General features: G+C 34.1%; 1 protein-coding gene across 2 annotated transcripts in view; it reads left to right on the top strand.

Moving 5' to 3' along the window:
* The window catches only part of RNaseZ (ribonuclease Z), a 336,200-nt gene that overhangs the window by 107,307 nt on the left and 207,819 nt on the right, over positions 1-21,074 (top strand). The window contains exon 7 of one of the 2 annotated variants that reach the window (XM_090407252.1): positions 11,612-11,676. The exons of the other annotated variant lie outside the window; for it this stretch is intronic. Within the exon in view, the coding sequence (XP_090263378.1) occupies positions 11,612-11,676 (65 nt within the window). The remainder of the gene's footprint in view (positions 1-11,611; positions 11,677-21,074) is intronic. 2 annotated transcript variants of the gene reach the window in all.

The following is a 21,074-nucleotide window of genomic DNA, read 5'->3' as shown; positions in this document are numbered from 1 at the left end:
ATGTCTGAAGTGGCTTGAGAAAGTTCAATGTGTCTAGTGCAGTGTTTCTCAGTGGAGGGTGATATCATCCCCTGAATGAGAGAATCATTTCTTTGGGAATGAAAATTAGCTTTTGGTGCAGAAAATATTAGGAATGTAACCAGCCAAGTACTTTCCTAATTCCAGCAAGTTACAGCCAGAATGTAACACTGCCAGATGAAAGATAATAGATGTATATAACAAATGAAGAAATATACTCTTAATTTTTAAATTCATTAATAAATAATAAAGTATCCCTTTGAGGCATACTGACATCAAATCAAATATTGGGTATTTAGCTAACAAGCATCAGACACAGGGATCCCATTGTACGAAACTAAGTATTAGTGTTATTCCTTTAAATTTCATTAGGAGACAGTTAGGAAATAAAAATCAACTGAAAAACAGTCTTCTAGGGATATTATTAAAGAAAGGTTGAGAAAATAGTCTAAAGTAGGGTTTCTTTTTTTTCTTCAGATACAGAAGGGAGATTTGGTTATAATTTTAGTGAACTTAGAAGAAATTATTTACCGCCCACAAATGCACGTAGTTGGCGTGCATTTCTCAAAGGAAATAATTTCTTGGTATTGGAAACTTTTAAACACCTGGAACCACAGTACACAGGTTGAAAAATGTAAATGTTATAAATAAGAAAATATTGTGAAAGGAAGATTTGAAACTTTACTTGAAAATAATTAAGGAAAATAAAGCAGATAAACATTTTAATAAGAAGTACATGAATATACAGTCTGAAAGAAATTGTCTGGTGGGGGGAAAAAAGTCCTCTAGCATGTTAGCATGTGATTACTAAAGGAAAATTGAGAAGCATGGACTTAAAAAAACAATTTGCTGGCTTGGTAGGCCAAGTGGTTAGCATATCACTCTCCAAACAACAGGTTGGAGTTCGAATCCTGCCGTGGACATGGATGTTTGTGATTGTCTTTAGTAGGAGATGAATTTCATTGCCCAGTGTAAGATCACTGCCCCACTTATTGGAGGCCTGAAGTGGCTTGAAAAATTTCCATGTTTGGTCTCTAGAGCAGGGTTTTTCCAGACTATGTAAAAATGAATAAGAAATTACAAAAAATATATAAAAAAATGATAAAATAGCAAAAAAAAAATCCTTAGCCCACCCATGGTACAAAATGTGCTAAAGGTTTTTAATAATCTTTCTTGGGTGGGAATCACACATTCATCAGATCTGTTGCTAACCTGACAATAAAACCAGTGAATAAGAACTAATCAGTGTCACTTCAGTAAGTTTTACTCATTTCTTCAAAAAAATTCTAGTATAATGACCATATGACAAGAAGTAATATAAAAAAAACTCTATTAAGCTTACAAATGCTGAACTAGCTTTGTATGTTGGCAGGGTACACTTCATCAGGAGTGTATTTACCGACCTGGTTGGCCAAGTGGTTAGCATACCTGCTCCCCAACCAACAGGTTGTGGGTTCGAATCCCACTATAGGTATGGATGTTTGTGATTGTCTTTAGGTGGGAGATGAATTGCATTGCCTGGTGTGAGACCAGCCTGCTGATTGGAGACTGAAGTAGCTTGAAAAAGTTTCATGTTTGGTCTCTAGAGCAGGGTTTCCAGACTATGTAAATATAAATAAAAAAATTACAAAATAATATATATAAAATTGATAAAAATGAGGGGGAAAGCTTTAGCCCACCCATGGTACAAATGTACCATACATTTACTAATAATCTTTCATGGGTGGGAACAACATAAAGATGAAAATTAAACAATAAATACATGAAATCAGATGTACTAGCTGGTACTGTTGCATTATACATGATACTTGTCATAGCCAAGTTGTTTAAACACAACATCATTGATGAATGATGGCCAAACTTGGTGCTTGGTAATGCAGTGGACCACATTGAGTGGGAGATGCATTACATTTTGGATGCTTCTTTAAATTTTTCAACAAAACAGTTATACTATGGCATTTCTATTTATTGCCAGAGTACTTGATAGCTGTCATTGGTTATGTGAAAAGCTCTACCAGATCTTTATTTTTATTTATTATTATTTTTTTCACATATTAAAAGACTTTCACATATTAAAAGAAAGACAAATACCAAATAATATCCTAAAAGCTATCATAAGTATATATGAAAATAATCAAATACAAATAAGATTAAATCATGAGCTGTCATATACGAGAGAGATAAACCAAGGGGTCCGACAGGGATGCCCCCCTCTCAGTAACTCTATTTAATATTTACCTAAATGAAATAATAATAAAATGGAATAAAAATTTCCATCGAGGTATTAAACTTTTTCCTACACTCTCCTTTTTTCCGACGACGAAATAATAATTACACATTCTGAAGATAACTTACAGAAAGCTATTTTAGATCTAAATGAGATAGCCAAAGATTATGGTGTGATAATATCAACAGAAAAATAAAAAACTATGGCCTTTAACAAGATCCAGTAAGAACTAAAATAGTAATAGATAACAAGATCTTAGAACAGGTGAATTCATTTAACTACCTATGATGTATGATCACATATGAAAATGAAAAAGATATAAACATAAAAATTGCAAAATATTTAAAAATTACAGGTGTAATTAACTCTATATTTAAACCAAACCTAGTTCAAAAACAAACTAGACTAAAAGTATACAATACATTAGCCCTACAAGTCTTATTGTATGGAAGCGAAATCTGGACAATAAAACAAAATAACAAACAAAGATTAATAACAGCAGAAATGAAGTTTATGAAAAAAACTGCAAAATATCCTCTATTTGATCACAAAAGAAATGAAGAAATTATGAAAGAATTAAACCAAGAATCAGTAATAGAAAAAATTTAAAAATATAAACATAAATGGATAAACATAAATTTCAAAGAATGAAAATAGAAAGATTACCAAAACAAGCCTTAAAGTACAAGCCATTAGGAAAAAGAAAACCAGGATGTCCTCTTAAAAGATTCAACGATGACTTCTAAGGCCGGAATCTTTTAAGAGGACATCAAGCCAGGCTAGGCCTAAATCCTTGATATGCATGATGATGATTTTTTTTTTTTTAACATGTTTAATTTCTGATAAGCAGTTTTCTTCCTAAATGCCCAGTTTGACCGGCATAATTTCTGTATACTAATGCCAGAAGTATCAGGAACAAGAGGGAGGAGTTTTTGGCATTGGTTAGTGCAACTTTGCCAAAAGTTATAGGCATTAGTGAGACTGGGCTAACAGCAAATGATGTTGTTGTTATCGAGTCCATTGAAGAGCTTCTAGATATGACTGTGAGCCTGTAGAACTGCTTTGGCAATCTGTTGAACTTTGATGGAGTAGAGCTTTTCTATAGGTTTATTGTCAATTTTCTGTAGAGCAGCAACAGTTGCTGGACTCCTGGACAGTTCTTGCATATTTCATAGCTTCTGGTACTGTCTGGCTGAATTTTCATGCCTTTAAAATGTTCCATCCTTAGTCTGGTGATGATTGTGGTTATTTCTCTACTTTCATTAATTTCGCTGATTTCACGTTTCCTCTTGATAGTTTGTTTTAACAATCTTACTTTTGCGACAGAATTAACATCAGTTAGTGGTAGTGGGATGATGATAGATTGGAAGAACTGATGAAGGAATTGGACCATATAAAATGGGGCATTGTGGGCCTTTCAGAGATAAGAAGGAAAGAAGAAACTGTCATGCGATTAAAAGATGGACATCTACTCTATCACTGTGAATGTGACAGAAACTCAACTAGTGGTGTAGGATTCCTAATAAATAAAACAATCAAGGAGAATGTCCTGTTTGTTAATAAAATAACATCAAGAATAGCTGAACTAAGTCTCTTCATAGATAAAAGATACCAACTGAAAATTATACAAATATACGCCCCAACTACGGACCATCCAGATGAAGAGATAGAAGATTTCTATGAAACATTAGAATGCACATTAAATAATTCTAAAGAATTCTACATAATTATAATGGGTGACTTTAATGCCAAGATTGGAAGCAGAGATGACCATCTGAACTCCATCAGTAAATTTGGATTTGGTCAGAGGAATGAAAAAAAGGAAAGAAACTTATTGAATTCACAGAGGAAAATAACCTCTTTATTATGAACAGCTTTTTCAAGAAGAAAATCAACCGAAAATGGACTTGGAGAAGCCCAAATGGACAAACTTACAATGAAATAGACTTCATCCTCTCCAACAGAAGATATATAATAAATAATACTGAAGTGCTTAATAGATTTAATACAGGAAGTGATCACAGACTAGTAAGGGCAAAAGTATGGATCAACAAAAAATGGGAACAGAATAAGCTCATAAGAAAAAAGTCCAATTTAATGAAACTACAAAACTTCTACCACAATAAAAGCTGTTATAGAGAATCACTCAAAAATGAACTAAAAAAAGTTAAACACAGCTACTACCATCGATGATGCTAATGAAATCTTAACAAAATCTATCTTGAATTGTGCACTAGAAATAGGAAGTGTAAAAAGGCACCAAAGAGAGAGGAAACACTAAGACAGGAAACCTTAGATCTGATGAAAAAAAGAAGAGATATGAAAAGAGATTTGAACAACACCAATAAAATAGAATATGAGGAAATTTGTAAAACTATATGTAAAAGGATGAAACATGAAATTAGATCATATGATACTAGGAAAATTAAAGAAACAATAGTAATATGAAGGTCCTAAGATGAACATTATCAGTTGGAACAAAAGAAATAGCCGCTGTAAGAGGAAAAAATGGTACTTATAAAAAATAGAGATGCAATACTCAAAAGAATTCAGGAATTTTATACTGAACTCTATGAAGACAAAGACCGAGACATCCAAGAATCATCTATGGATAACTTGAATGAGGAAGAACACGATGCCCCTGAGATCTTACAAGGTGGAGTGGAAATGGCACTGCAGGAAATGAAGAATGGAAAGGCCCCAGGAGAAGATGGAATTATGGTAGACTTCTTAAAACTGGGAGGAAGTCCTGTCATCAAACAGCTGACTAAACTCTTTAATAAATGCCTAAAACAGAGAAAAATTGGAACAATTCACTTCTAATATTAATTTTTAAAAGGGGCAATAAGGAAGAAATTAAAAACTACAGACCTATAAGCCTACTACTATAAGCCTATACTCCCCACCATATATAAAGTCTTCACAAAAATTATAAATAATAGAATAAAATCTAAACTAGAGGGAATGCAATCCTGTGACATTAAGACAGCTCATTGAAAAATCAATTGAATACAATAAACCCTTATGTCTGGCCTATGTAGACTACTAAAAGCATTTGATTCAATTAAAACATCTGCAACACACTAAAAGCACTTGAAACCCAGGGAACTGAGAAACCATATATTGAAACACTAAAACATATTTACAATAATGCAACTTCTGTAATTAAATTATAGATGGAGAAACATAAATGGAGAAAGGCTGCATCATCTGAAATTTGCAGATGGTATTGTCTTAATAGCAGATAATCCTGAAGATCTGGAAGAAAGGCTAAATCAACTAAATGAAGCCTCCAAAGTAATTGAATTAAAAATAAATAGAGAAAAAAAAAAACAAAAATAATGATGAATAAATACATAAATCATAGAACTGTCAAGTTGAAAACCATGAAATAGAACAAGTTACTTCATATGTATAATTGGGTCAATTGTTATCCTCTGAATTGCAAAAGAAAAGAGATTGAACGAAGAATTCACCTTGGATGGATGGTTTATAGGAAAATGAGAGACATATTCAGAAGTGACATCCCTATGAGTCTAAAAAGGAAAGCTTTCGACCAGTGCATATTTCCTGTCCTAACATATGGAGGGGAAACATGGACTTTAACAGAAGCCCTAAACAAAAAGCTGAGAACAACACAACATTGCATGGAGAGAAGTATGCTAAAAATAACATTAAGAGATAGGAAGACAAATACTTGGATAAGATCTCAAACAGGTGTCATGGATATTGTAAAATACATTAAACAGGCTAAGTGGAGATGGGCTGGCCATATTGTCGGATGCAGTGACGGAAGATGGACTAGAAAAGCAACAGGGTGGAGACCAATGGATGGAACAACACAAAGAGGAAGACCGAGAAGAAGGTGGAGGGATGAACTGGAACAAATTGCAGGAGTGAGATGGATGGGAGAAGCAGAAAACCGAGTGGTCTGGAAAATCATGGAGGAAACCTTCATCCAGCAGTGGACAGAACCAAAAAGTTGAAGAAGTGGTAGTGGATGTAATTTTTGAGGTGAGTATCTTGCTTCTTTGGTTTGTCTGTCTGCTCTCTCATTGCCTTTAATATTTACATGGGCTGGCATCCATTGCAGTTTACAGTTTTTATTTTTCAAATTTAAAGTTGTTAGATGCTCATGAATTTCCTGTATGAATTTTATTTTTTATTTTTTAATTCTTCAAGTGCAGATTTTGAGTCACTGAAGATGTTTATTACTGGATTAGAGAGATAGAACTTTAGAGCTGCTTGTATGGCTGTTAATTCACAAGTGAAGTTTGAAGCTATTTTGCCAGTTGTGGATTTGATTTGCATTTCCTCACCTCCAGGTAGAATTATTAAAACCCCTGCTCCTCCTTGATTATCCCCCAACTGGTCAAGCTAAAAAATCTGGATATGATTCTGTAATACCCATTGAATAACATCGATAAGAAGTGCAATTTGGTCTCACTATTTCATCTACCTTGGCTGTTAAGGAGGTTATGTGCTTCATCAGATGATTCATAAATGTAAGCGATGACATGGTTTAGTTTATTTAAGATGTATAGTGTCAAGTCCTTTTCTTTTATTTTCATGTTGCAGATCCTTTTTTGAACAAGGTTCTAGATTTAAATTGATCATTGTGTTTTTTGGTGGTATAGTGGGAAAGAATGGCTCTCTGCTTATTTCGATAGACAAGTGCTCTAAATCGATCTGTTTTCTAATTTCATGATCATATTGTAAAGTAGATGATCTCTTGAGTCTAGATTTTCCTGTCCAGGTATCGAAAGTCCTGAGTGAGATGTGACCCCATTGGTGGCTCCTCATTCTGTTAGTGAATTTAACTTCAGAGAGTTTTCTTCTGTCTTCTAGTATGTGAAGTCCATACTCCTGTTGAGCTTTTAAATTATTTGTGGATGAGACTACACCTATGATAATTTTTGCTGCTCTTCATTGTACTCTGTTAAATTTTTCTTTTGAGCTAGTAGAAGCTGGAGCCCAGGTGGATGAGGCATATTCCATAGTGGGTTGTATGAGTATTGTATATGTAGTTTTGAGTATCTTCGGTTTTGCACCCCACTTTGTTCCACAAAGCCTTTTGATGCTTTTTAAGAGCTTTATTAGATATATTTGTAATATGAGTTGTAAATCTCAGTTCAGTATCTAGAAAAGTATTTTGAAGAGTCTGTTTTTCCTATTTTGGTATTATATATTTTGATTTGGAGGTTGTTATTATGTCTATTTTTTCTATCAGTGGAGAAGATACTCAGTTTTGTTTTTTTGGGTTTATCTGTAATTTAAGTTCTTTTGCCCATCTTTCTAAGCCTTGTATCGATTCATTTAGGACTTTTTCAGATTGTTGAGGATTACAGCTTGTGTGCCAGATTGCTATATCATCTGCATAGCATACTACTTTTGTATCATTTATGATGTGAGAATGAATATTGTTCATATAGATGAGAAATAGGAGTGGGCTTAAAACAGAACCTTGTGAACTCCAGCCCAAGTCCAGTACATGTTGGAATGAATTCCATTGACTTTTATTTTTCTTCCTTTCATGAAGTCTGAAATCCAAATTAAAGCAAATGATACAGTTACAGGGATTGAATATGTTAAGGGTTTAGTATTTTCAGGGAGGATAGAGAAGATAGGATGGGGGAGGAGTACTGCTGATGATAGCAGATGAATTTCAGCCAAAAAGAATAGGAGACAGATGGGAGGATGGTTTTTCATTTGAAGCAGTCTGGTGTGAGATCAAGGCCCATTAGACAAAATATGCAATTGGTTGTTGCTATATGCCAGGAGGGGGGGGGGGGTGCTCCAAATGATCTGGAAGACATGCATTGGCAAATTAGTATAATGAGTGCAGATTGAGTGATTATTATGGTGAAATTCAACTATGGAGATATAGACTAGAAGGAAGAAATCACATGGCAGGAAGGAAATGGAATTTATACACCTACTAAGAGATAATTACGTATGATGGATGGGACTCAGGGTATTGGACCTTGTCATATGATTAGAAGAGCTGTCTGTGAAAAAGTCTCCCTATGAGGATAGATTTGAGGGTGCGTGGATTGCAGATGTTGGTTGATAGGAGAAAAAGAGTGGATGTGATAGAAACATTTAAGTGTTGGTTAAAGCAAAAGCCATCAAAAAACTGGTAAGAACATAGAAAATAAATATCAGGAAGGTGGCAAAATATTCTGGAGGCCATTAAAAAGCTTAGAAATGGAGGAAAGACTACTGTAAAAGAAATCAGAGATGATAAAGGTGACATGAAAACTGAAGATAAAAATATTCTGTATGGAGTAATTACTTTGCAAGACTGCTAAATGAAACAAGCAGTGTCAGCAGTATGGTAGAAAACTACCAACAGAAATCAGTCAGGAATACATCTCCATACTTGAAGTAGAAAATGTCATCAAAAACCTAATAAAAAAATCTAAAACCTAATAATAAAATGTGGAAAGGCAGCTGGAGCAGATGAAATTTGGCTAGAAATACTCAAATATAGAGTATAAAAGTTTTACAGTTGCTTCATTGCATAATTTAGAAGGCCTGGTCAGAGGGTCAAATTCCAGATGATTAGAGCAGAGCTCTCATCTGTTAAAAGGGAAATAAAAGGCAGCTTGATGAAGAACAATCTGGATTCAGGCCAAATAGAGGTTGTCAGGATCAAACTTTCACTTTAAGATGGAAATATAACAATGATTTCTGTTTAAATTTTGTTGATCTGGAAAAGGCATATGACAAGGTGCCAAGAAGAATTCTCTTTACAATGCTACAGTTATATCATGTAAATGGGGCATTATATCAAGCCACATAGTCTGTAGTTGAGTGTTATAAATGAGCAATTAGACTTCAAGAAAGTACAGGAAGATTGTTTGAGATAAAATCAGATGTGCAACATGGGTGCACATTATCTCTTCTGTTATTCATTAACTCTATGGATCACATTATGAAAGAAAGTGGTATTAAATCTGATATCAAAATTGGTGATGTTAATCTCAGCTCTTTACTTTATGCAGATGATGTTATATTTCTGAATAAATCCAGTACAGGTCTGCAGGTTTCCCTGACTAAATTGAATAACTGTTTTAATAAATTTGGTATAAAAATCAGCAATAAAAAGACAAAGATAATGAAGATAGGCAGAAGCATTGAAAACATAAGCTGCATCATGAATGGAGAACCCTTATAGACAAGTAAAACATTTTAGCTATTTAAGCAAAATTTTTATTGAAGATGGTAAATTAAATATGGAAATGGATTCGACAGAGGTTCATAATAGTTCATTTCCTTTCATGGATATAAAACTAACCAGATCATCATCTGAAAACTAAAAATTTTCTCCTATAGGAAAGGAGCTGAAAGAGATAGATTCTTTCCTGCCATATCATATTATTACAAACCTTAGAAATTATTGATCATTTCAACTCTTGGATCATGTTAGCAGCCCATTGATTGAATGGAAGTGTATCAATAGGCAAGGGGTTCATATGCCACTGTCATCATGGATGTTTGTGAACATTTTTAGGGGTAGTAGATGATTTTTATATCCAGTGTGAGACCATTTCCCTGTTTATTAGATGTTTGAAGTGGCTTAAAAAAGTGCTGCGTTTGGTCTCAGTACCAGGATTTTCAGATTATCTTACCATTATTAGCTCACCCGCAGTACTAATATTGCAACCTCAGTTAGTGTGTGGAATACACATTTAAAAAAAAAGTGCTTGTTATCCTATGAGATTATAAACTGTAAGAATGATTAGCTTCACTTCAGTTTCTTATTTACATAACAGAAAAAACAAACTGAACCACATGAAGATTTCTCAAATCGAAAGACACATTGTACATCTATCAATAATATCAAGGATACACTGCTTTCTCCTTTTGCTATCGTACTAGCCAAGACTCATATCATATACAAAAAGTAGGGTTGTGTTCCAAAATTGTTTTTTTTTTTAAAAAAAAAAAAATTATATAAACAACAATGACATATCCAACAAAAATGTATTTTTATTTAATTCAGGTAATTCATGTAAGTTAAGAAAACATATAAACTATGACACAAATACATAGTATAAAATTATAAAAATTACAAATTGTAATTAAGCTTCATTGCACTTCAATGCATAAATGTTTTATACAAAATAAAAATAAGTGCATATTTTAATCTTTCATAGCACGAGGATTCGAGGATCAGTTAATAAACATTAGTTTTGTCATGTAATCATGTAATCACCTGATGCATTACTACAAAACAGTAGAGTAATTCTGTCTTTGGAAACTTTGAATCCAGGAGCTGATCTTTCATTTTTCGAAATATAGGTGCGTTTTGCCATTTTTTTCCAATATAACCCGGATTCATCAGCATTGAACACCTGGTCTGCATTATAAATGTTTATAAACTTGGGGAGTTTTTAAGATTTCCATCCAAAAGAATTTTCTTTTGAGTGCATCTTCTTTCCAAATCATTAGAGATTTCTTCATTTTTCAATTAGAATATTGCGTACATGAGCAACAAACTTTGCACTTACCATCGACCCAGCAATAAACACTTTCTCGGATTTTATGTTCATTGTTTGATTGTTTGAATTGTTGGTTCATTTAAATTCAAAGTTCTTACAACAACTGGTTTTTCTCCATTTTTCAACCAATCCATGATTTTAATTTTTTTTCTTCAAGACTAATTTTCTTTTCAGTATTCATTTTTTCCCTTTCAATGCAATTTGTGGCCATTACTATAAAAATATTTTTTTTACATAAAAAAGCATTACATATTAATTATGTATGTAAGTCACCAGAAAATAAAGTGCTCAGCTTGAGATAACACATTTATGATTTTTAATGCGCTTTCCTGGCAGAAAACGAAGAAAATTTTCAACAATAAACACTTTATACAGTATACAATTGACGTAATGCGTGCTAAAGGGTGTTTCCCCTAATATAAAATCACTACTTATAACTACCTGCGTGATACGGGCAGACACAAATTTAACAAAGATAAAATTTGATGTTTAAGTCGCGCGGTGAAAAACATATGAAAAGATAAAGGGTTACTACAATTTCTAGACTGTGTTTTTGTCAAAACCACGTTGAACAAGAGTTACTACAATTTGTAGACCGTATTGTATAAGTATCGCGTTATACGAGGGTTACCTGTATTTTTATATTTGAAACATAATTTATACAAAGTCAGTGAAAAAAAAAATTGCTTAGCTAACTATGACATGGTTTTTGTATCACTTCAGCTGACTTTTCATATCCAGTTGTTTAATTTATATCAGTACAAATTTTTACTACTTGAAATACCTAAGTATTTATTTATTTTTGATGTATGTGCCTGCTAAGTAGTAAGAATTGTTTTGTTTGTTTGTATCACAATAGCAAATAAAAGGCAGAAATGTATGCCACCTTCTGAAGAAGATATTTCCATAACTTACATATGTAAGGTAAAGTATACTTTTCAAATACTTGGATGAATTAGAATATTTCCCAGTTATTATTTCTGCTGGAATAAATTGAGAACTCAGAAATCTAGAAATACAGATTATGATATTAAATTTGAATGCTTTTGGAAACATGAATGTTTCAGAAAGGGATAGGCAAACAATTATCTGTTTCTTTTTTCTAATGTGAAGTGTATTTTAAGATAGTGGCTGAATAAGGTCAACACCTAAAATTTAGTTGCTGATGTTTGTTCATATGAACTGCAAACATGCTGGGCTGTACTTGCCTTTTTCATTCACTATTATAGATTGTGGATACTTCATGAACACATTCCTTATACTCATCACTAATAGCATTCAAGCTTATTGGAATCATATCTCAAGATTGTTTCCACACCCTATGAGTTTGTATGCATCAAAAAAAATTTAGTCACCAACTTATAATTGTCTATTTTGAAGCTGCTTAGAAAAATTTTTGACACTACTCTCCAAGTAAATTTCATCAAACATATCTCTCAAATTCTACAAATATCCATTTTTTCATTTTCACAGTAGGCAAACTGTTCCATTCATTCACTGCTCTTTAAGAGAAAAATCTAGCTCTTGCCCCTTTCTTAACTGTGCGAAAAAGTTAGCTTCTGTGGGTGCCCCAGTGTTCCCTTCCCAACCTTCTATATAACAAAAAATTTCATCATTTGATATCCTGTAACACTGTGTCAGAAGGTCATCATATCATCTTCTTGCTCTTGTTCGCCAGTGTCTGCAGTTCACCTATTCATTCAGTCCTCAAAATATATTCCATAATCCCATTATCATCTTTGTTACTCTTTTGTGCACCCTATTCACAGCTTTTTTTTTATCCTCTTTGAACCCTGGAGGCCAAATCTGCAGAGAGTGGTCGAGGTGCAATTGTATCAAGATCTCGTAAAGAAGTAAAATAACTTTTTCTTTACAAGTCAATGTTTATTTCAGTATTGCAATTATCCTCTGAGTTTCATTTGCAAATTTTGTTATGTGACTTCTCAGTTGCAAATTTCTATGCACCATAACTCCGAGATCCTTAGCTTTCAGTTTTTCGTAGCATAATCCCATAGTATAATATGACATTAGAAATTTTATCATGCTGAAATACGTAACTTTCCACTAACTAATGTTGAATTGACAGCGATTATCATTTGCCCACAGTTCTAGCCTATTTAAATCATTCTGTTACTTTATATCACTAGCATCCTTGATAGCCCTGCCTATCTTTATATCATCAGCAAACAGTTGAACAACAGGGATCGAAGAACTGTTCCCTGGGTAAAGTTACCGGTCACCTTAAATCTGGCAGGTGACCCCCTTCACCTCTCCCCATATGTGTTCATCACCTGTGTAAGTCAATAGTTCATATTCCATTCTCATGTTCTTCAGCGTATACGCAACAGCCTTTCATGTGTATCTATGAAATGCTTTAGTGAACTCCCACAGTATATCACAGTTCATCAGTTCCCTTTATCTAACTCATCTGTAACATCATTATAAAATATGAGCAGTTTGGTAAAACATGACCTCCATTTAGTAAACCCATTTCTGTATGGAAGTTCTTACCAACTTCTTAAAATCTTCACCTCCACTTACGAAATACTGATAGGTCAGTAGTTCAACACATCAGTTTTTGCATACCCCTTGTACAATGGAATTCTGTGAAAAGTGCTTAAAGGAGACAGTATCTGAATGTATCTCTAGAACTCAAAGACCAAATAGGGAAGAATTGAAATGGATGTGCAATCATATTAAGCAAAAGATCAATAAAAAGAAAATGTGGAAGGAGTATTGTGAGAAGAGTGAGAGGGGTTATGAAATATATAAAGTGCAGACAATAAAAGTTATGAATATTGAACAGAAAGCTGAATTGGAGTATGAAAAGAAACTGGTAAAGGGTCAAGGCAATACAAAAGAGTTATGATTATGCCACAAGTAAAAGAAAAAATGTGGAAGAATAACTTTAATAAATGCAGTGATACCTTGTGTCAAAAACAAGCAATATTCAAATAATGAGTGCTCACTTCACTAAACTCTGTCAATTAACTCTGTCAATAACGCCCAATGCTACTACTGCATTGGATGAAGAGACAGACATGCATGAAAGAATGTTCAAGAACATTTCTGTGGGATCTTTCCTGAGCTGAGACTCAAATTATAGGAAAAAAAAAATATGGTCAAGAGCCTAGCCAGTTCATCTAAACATTACTTTATAGCATACATGCTTTATAGCATCTATCCCTATTACCAAATTCTTATCCAGGTTATACAATAGTTGAACATTCTTTCATGCATGTGTGTCTCTTCATCCAATGCAGTAGTAGCATTGTGTGCTGTGTCACGTATACCTCATTGATAGAACTTAGTGAAGTGAGCAGTCATTATTTGAATAATAGCATCTGCTTTTGACTCAAGGTACCATCTGAATTTACTGACGTTATTCTTCCACATTTTTTCTTTTACTTGTGGCATAATCATAATTCTTTTGCATTGCCTTTACCCTTTACCAGTTTCCTTTCATACTCCAATTTAGCTTTCTGTTCAATATTCATAACTTTCATTGCCTGCACTTTATATATTTCATAACCCTTCTCACTCTTATCATTTTCTTTTTATGGAGCATTTGCTTAATATGACTGCACATTCATTTCACTTCTGCCCTATTTGGTCTTTGAGCTCTAGAGATGCATTCAAATACTGCCTCCTTTAAGAATTTCTTCAAAAGCTTCCATCACATTGCTGATAGGCTTTCCATATATTTGGTTCATACCATGGAACCAAAGATAATATTCTCCTGAGTTTATCATATTTCCAGCTTTGTAGTTTAACATGTAACTATTGTAATTAGACTATCCAATATAGATAACTACTTTTCAGGACATGTCATGGCATGATCACTGTTACGAACTGGTAGCAAGACACTCACATCCTTAACTAAGACCCCCCTTCTTATGCTATGATGAAATTTAACACTGTTTGATGAGCTGCTCGAGAAATTTGCCTCACAAGAGCCCAATAAATTCTCTTTCATTCTTATCATGAGATTTCTCTTCTATTCATCCAATGTTTTGATAATTTAAGTCATCCAAGCATTGCATGGATAAAAGAGAAATCTCATTTGAGGTTTCTCTTCTATTTGATAGAGAAATCCCAGCAACACATCACCATATCTTTTATCCTGTTAGCCTTGACTCTAACTTCAAACTCAGTGCTACATGGGAAATTCTATTCTTACTATTATTATTTTCATGAGTTTCTAACCCTGGACTCAAATCATTGGATATCATCATCATCATCAAATTCCTGCCATATACCCTCAACGGGTGTACAGGATATGATAGTACTGCATGAAAAAAATTACATCATTACTAACTTCCTATCTACAATTTTCCACCAAATCAGTCTGTTACTTGTCAAGACTCCAACATTATCAGATCTTATATTTCTATCGTCTAAGGCACTTTGTAGCGTGTCAATCCACCTATATCATGGTCTTCCTCTGGGTCGTTTTGCTTCTAACCTGGCAGAGAACACTGGTTTTGCTAATCTTTCTTCGACCATTCTGTTTAAGTGAGATTAGCTCTGCTAATGCATTCCTGGATGCTGACAATGTCAAGTTCTTTCCTAATATCTTCATTTTTAATATGATATTGCCATTGATGCCATCGGTTCACTCCTATAATCTTTCTCGGGACTCTCATATTTACGGTCTCTAGTCTTTGGTCAAGTGTTTTACTTCTGACCCAGCTCTCAGATCCATAAGTTAAAACTGGTTTGAACACTGTCTTGCATACAGCTAATTTAGTGTTCTGACTAATTTCTCTCTTATTCCATATGAATTTATTCAATTGACTTCCCACCATACCAGCATTCCTGATTCTGTTGTCTATTTCCATATTTAATTTACCATCTTCAGTAAAAATCATGCCTAAGTAGCTGAAATGTTGTACTTGTTCCACAGGTTCTCCACTTACAACACAGTTGACATTTTCAATGAGTTCTGCCTATTTTCATTGTCTTTTTAATGCTGACCGTCATACCATATCTATTACAACAGTTATTCAATTTAGTCAGAGAATCTTGCAGACTTCTAGCAGATTTATTTAGAAGTATAACATCATCTGCATAAAGCAAAGAGCTGACATTAACATCTCCAATTTTGATATCATGTTCAATACCACTTTCCTTCATAACGTGATCCATATAGATAATGAATAACGGAGGGAATAATGTACATCCTTGTCTCACACCAGATTTAACATTAAACCATCTTCCTGTACTTCCTTCAGTTCTAACTGCTGACTTACAACTCAAATAAAGACTAAGTATTGCTTCATATAATACCCCATTGACACCATATAACTGTAGCGTATTGAATAGCTTTTCTCTTGGCACCTTGTATATGCCTTTTCCAAATCGACAAAACTTAAATACAGATCTTTGTTATATTCCCATTCTTTCTCGACTATTTGTCGTAAAGTGAAGATCTGATCCTGACAGCCTCTATTTGGCCTGAATCCAGCTTGTTCTTCACCCAGCTTTTCTTCCACAATTCTTCTCAACCGTTTCTGGAGTATCCTTGCATAGATCTTGCCAGGAACACTCAGTAGGGAAATACCTCTGTAATTCTCACATTCAGTTTTATTTTCCTTTTTATATATGGGTACTATGAGAGCTCTACTCCAATCATCAGGAATTCGTCTCTCTGTCCAGTCTTTCTGAACTATGCAGTGCAGCCACTGTAAGACTTTTATACCACCATACTTCAGCATTTCTGGTCGAATATCATCTACTCCTGCTGCCTTTCCACATTTCATGCCTTTGATGGCTTTTTCTACTTCAAGTATGGATATGTATTCCTGACTGCATGCCTGGTCAATGTTTTTTACCACTGTGCTGTCATCACTGCTTGTTTCATTTAGTAGTTTTTCAAAGTAATTACTCCGTACTTCAAGGATATCTTTTTTCTCCATTTTCATGTCACCTTTATCATCTCTAACTCCTTTTACAGCACTCTTTCCTGCATTCTTAAGTTTCTTCAACAACCTCCAGAATGTTTTGCCACCTTCTTGATATTTATTTGCTATATTCTTGCCAAAGTTCTCCCATGACTTTTGTTTAGCTAGTTTTATGCAGTGTTTAGCTTTCTTACATTTGTCTCTGTATTCTCTAAGAGCACAAGCCGACTTATTTGCCAGTAACTTCTTATATGCTTTCTTCTTTTCCTTCACTGCTTCTTTAACTTCCTGTGTCCACAATGGAGTTCTAATTTTTCTATCCTTGCAGACAGCTACACCTGTCTAGCTGAATCGATCGGTGTTTTCTTCATGGCTTGCCACTGAATCTCCAAGGTTTGATTCCTGTTCTCAAACTCTTTCATTTTTTCTTCCATAATCTTTGTGTATTTTAGTCTACAGTTCACATCCGAGAGCTGCTCAACTTTTATTCGCTTTAAAACTTTCTTACATATTTTTCTTTTCAATATGAAATTCAATTTTATCCTGCTCAAGACTAAATAATAATCACTTCCAATTTCAAATCCTCTGTACACTCTGGTGTCCTGCACCAGGGAAAAGACATCACTATGAACACTAACATAGTCAATGAGACTATGTTAGTGTTGATAGTTAATTTTTCTTATTTCTTGTCTCTTCTCTCCATGTGAATTTGTGCACATTTTTATGTTGGAACATTGTGTTAGTAATAACCAGTCTATGTCCTGAGCAGAAATCCAACAGGTATTTGCCATTATTATTAGCTTTGCTCTTTTCTCCAAATTTTCCCAAAATATTTTTGTATGTCGGATAATCATTTCCTACTCTGCTATTTAGATCCCCAACAAGGACCAACTTTTCCTTTTTCATTGTGTCAGTAGCTTTTTCCAGAGCCTCAAAAAATTCCTCCACTTTTACCTTAGTAGAACCTTCTGTGGGACCATAGGCACAAATAAGTCTCATTGTCCAGTTCCCCATTCAGATATTTGCCCAAATCACTCTACTTGACACTGCCTGCCATGCATGAAGATGAGCATCGTGTTTTGTGTTGAATACAATGGCTACTCCTTCTTTTCCTTGATTGTCATTGCCTGAATATAACATTTTGTATTTATTGCTCAGAAAGATCTCACCAGTTTTTGTCTTTTTTGTTTCAGTCACCCCTATTATGTCAATCTGGTACTTATCTAAGTCCTGAGCTAGCTCCATTTCATTGCCATTCAGGCTTATTATGTTGATAGTACCGATCTTTAATTCTGGTGATGTTGAGTTGGGGTGTGTTTTCAGATTTGTTCCACTAGCTGACTTTTCGCTGTTGCCCTGGTTCCCTGGCGAAAACAATGGGGGCCTTGTTTAACCAGCTGACGCCCCAGCAGGCCTGAAATTTTGTCATGTTGTACCATCATTTTTTTTTTTATTTTGGTTTAACCAATAAGAATACAATTTGGTCAGCTAAATCCCAAATTGCCAGCCCATCCTCGTTCATTCAGTATCCAAGTAAATACCCAACAGGGTGCACCATGAGAAGGTGAGGATTGAACATTAGGTCAGTTACCAAGGAGTAATTACCAAAATATGTCTGAGTGTGAAACTAATATGCAGTTGTGACCTTTATCTCGTAACTTAACAAAATCCCCCCGTGTGATTAGGTTCATACGTTGTTACAAGTGGTGCATTGAATGGCAATCTCAGACAACTGTATTTTCAAGGAACAAAAGTTTATTGAACTCTTAAACGTGATGCAATTCATTCTTTATCAAATAAAACTCAATTCAATACTAAGAATATATAATACAAATTAACACTAGCTAAACGTATTAGGTTAAGTAAAACAGGTTAATACAAATTAACATTAGCTAAACAAGTATTAGGTTAAGATCCTATATAAGAATTGTGATCATATCGCCATGACAGATTCTATACATACAAACATGTATAATTCTAGAACTAATTGACTTTTTTTGTCTAACCCCTTACTGATCTGATCACGCTATAATTCTGTATTTTCTAGGACATATATATTCAGTTACTCGGATTTTCTTACTAAGACAATATGGATTAAATTTATCCTTTCGCTGAGCTAATACACACTTTTGACCATTAAAACTCTCTTAAATAAAATACAGTGTACTTGCATAAATCTCTAGGCACATGAATACTTATTAATGTATAGTAACAAGCTCATTTTCATTCTAGTCTGACATGTGCTAAAGTCCTAGTATAATTCTCATTAATCCTTCAGCTGTTCAGTAATTGAACATGATTACAGTTACGTATGATTTGAATTGACACGAGATTTTACAGTACCTTTTGACTTGGGTCTTCTACACTGGTCTCTACCTTTTTCCGATTTTTTTACCTTCCTAGGATGAACTCTTCTATAACTTATCACTCCTAAGTTCTTTTGGCACTAAGATGGACTTTCACAATCTTTACCTTACATTCTTCAATCAAGGACATACATAGGATCATCTATTCTGTGGCTGTGAAGTTCACCACGTGGGCACTGACTTCTTTATAGAATTTTCTTTCTCTCGTTACAATCACTGGATGATTAAACACACTGACATTATCTTCTTTCTTTTTAACTAAATGGCATCCCTCATTTCTTACAATAGGAACACGGAATCGAAATCTGCACACTTTGTTTCCTTATTGTGTTGGATGGAGAAAACTCCTAATCCGTCACTAAGGAAAACTGGGTGAGACCTATACAAAGACTCGTGAAGAAAACTCTGAGGAAAAAAAAGGCCCCATGGGGGGGGGGGGTCTCTAACCCTTTTATACGATGATTCCTACCAGCACCTTCTTCAATTTCCTTTCTTTCCCCCTTACTGGAGTCGATTTCACTGACCAATTATAGTTGCGTTTTTCTGCCAAAACATCATGCAGTCCGTGTGCACGCGACTGACTCATGATGAAGTCTCAATTCGGGAATTATGACCCTGAGCTTTAGTTTTTGTTTAAGCTAACCTTTATGTCATCTATACTAAATTAATCCCCTTTCCAAAATTTTCTAAGAATTAACTCGAATCTTTAATCTCTTATTTCAAGTGTAAAAACTAGCCTCTCACATACAAAATCCTATGACTAATCTTCTTTGCTTTACTTAACCTTATTTTATCATATCACAACTGCAATAAAATTCCCTTCTTTTTTTTTTATTTAGTTCAACAAACAATTTCAACTATATTTTTCACTTGGATGCAAGCATATTTTTCTTTCTTTTAATTTTTTTGTATTCGCTACTTTCAAAGGCTCTTAACAATATCTGCTTAGGAACAAGCTTTCTTACTTAGTTATCCATACAGGGTTTTTATTTCTTCTCTTGTTACATCATGATAACTGAAATTTTCACATTCTTAAGTTATCGGGGTGTAACAATTTGTTTTAATTCATATATTCCAAATGTTGAGTTATCCTCACTGATATCATCAACATTGCTGCAGTCTGTTCAGCAAGACAAAGGTTCTTGTCTCCAGCATCTGCATTAACTTATGCTTTTGAGACTACTTTCTTCTGATAAGTTTTTAGTGCTATTTTTAAGATTATCTTAAATTAACAATATATATCTACAATTATATAAATCAAGTGGATATTTAATCCAATATTATTTCAAAACTGAATATAGAAACTATAAAAGTTTCATATGAAATTTAACCAGAGCTTATGGGAATACACTCGCCGGTATTTACGAGTTGCCTTAGCCAGATCTTATAGGAGACATGATCGCTTTGCCCACTCATCCATATATTCGCCTGATATTGGTCCATTTTTATAAGGTATCACTGGCCTGACAGCTTTCTGTATCCTGTAGTATCCAAGTTTAAGCAAAAAAGTTTGCTCCAGTCCTGAAAATAGTTCAGGTGCAAACTTGTTTGCTTATATTTGGATAAAGGATTAAACCAAGTATATATATATAATCTTCGTATCTTTAATTTATAGCATAATCAAGTGGAAAAACTTCCAACAACTTTCTCTAATCCAGGGTATTTTAATAATAAGGTGTGACTCCTTTTGGCTACTTGTATATGAAAATATGACTTCTGCATTACTTCAACCATAGTATTACCTCTTGGTCTGGCTCCTGCTGATGAGACCTCAATAAAGGCCAAAACTGGTTTGGGTAGTGACTCTTCCCATAATGCATATCATTATCCATACATGTAAGGATATGTGCTTTGCATTAAGGGATTACTAAGGCAAGTGATGTGAAGTCTTTGCTTCTTTATATGAGTTGCCCAGTCCTGAAAATAATTCAGGTGCAAACTTGTTTGCTTACACTCGGATAAAGGATTAAACCAAGTAAATAATTTTTTTGTTATCTTTAATTTATAACATAAGGAACTGACAGAAGATGTTCAGTTGTTGGCCAGTGATACA

Source organism: Typopeltis vanoorti, chromosome 17 (genome assembly GCF_054136105.1).
Source record: "Typopeltis vanoorti isolate ZY-2024b chromosome 17, IOZ_Tvanoo_1.0, whole genome shotgun sequence".
Lineage (NCBI taxonomy): Eukaryota > Metazoa > Arthropoda > Arachnida > Uropygi > Thelyphonidae > Typopeltis > Typopeltis vanoorti.
This window is presented reverse-complemented; position numbering and strand designations above follow the sequence as displayed.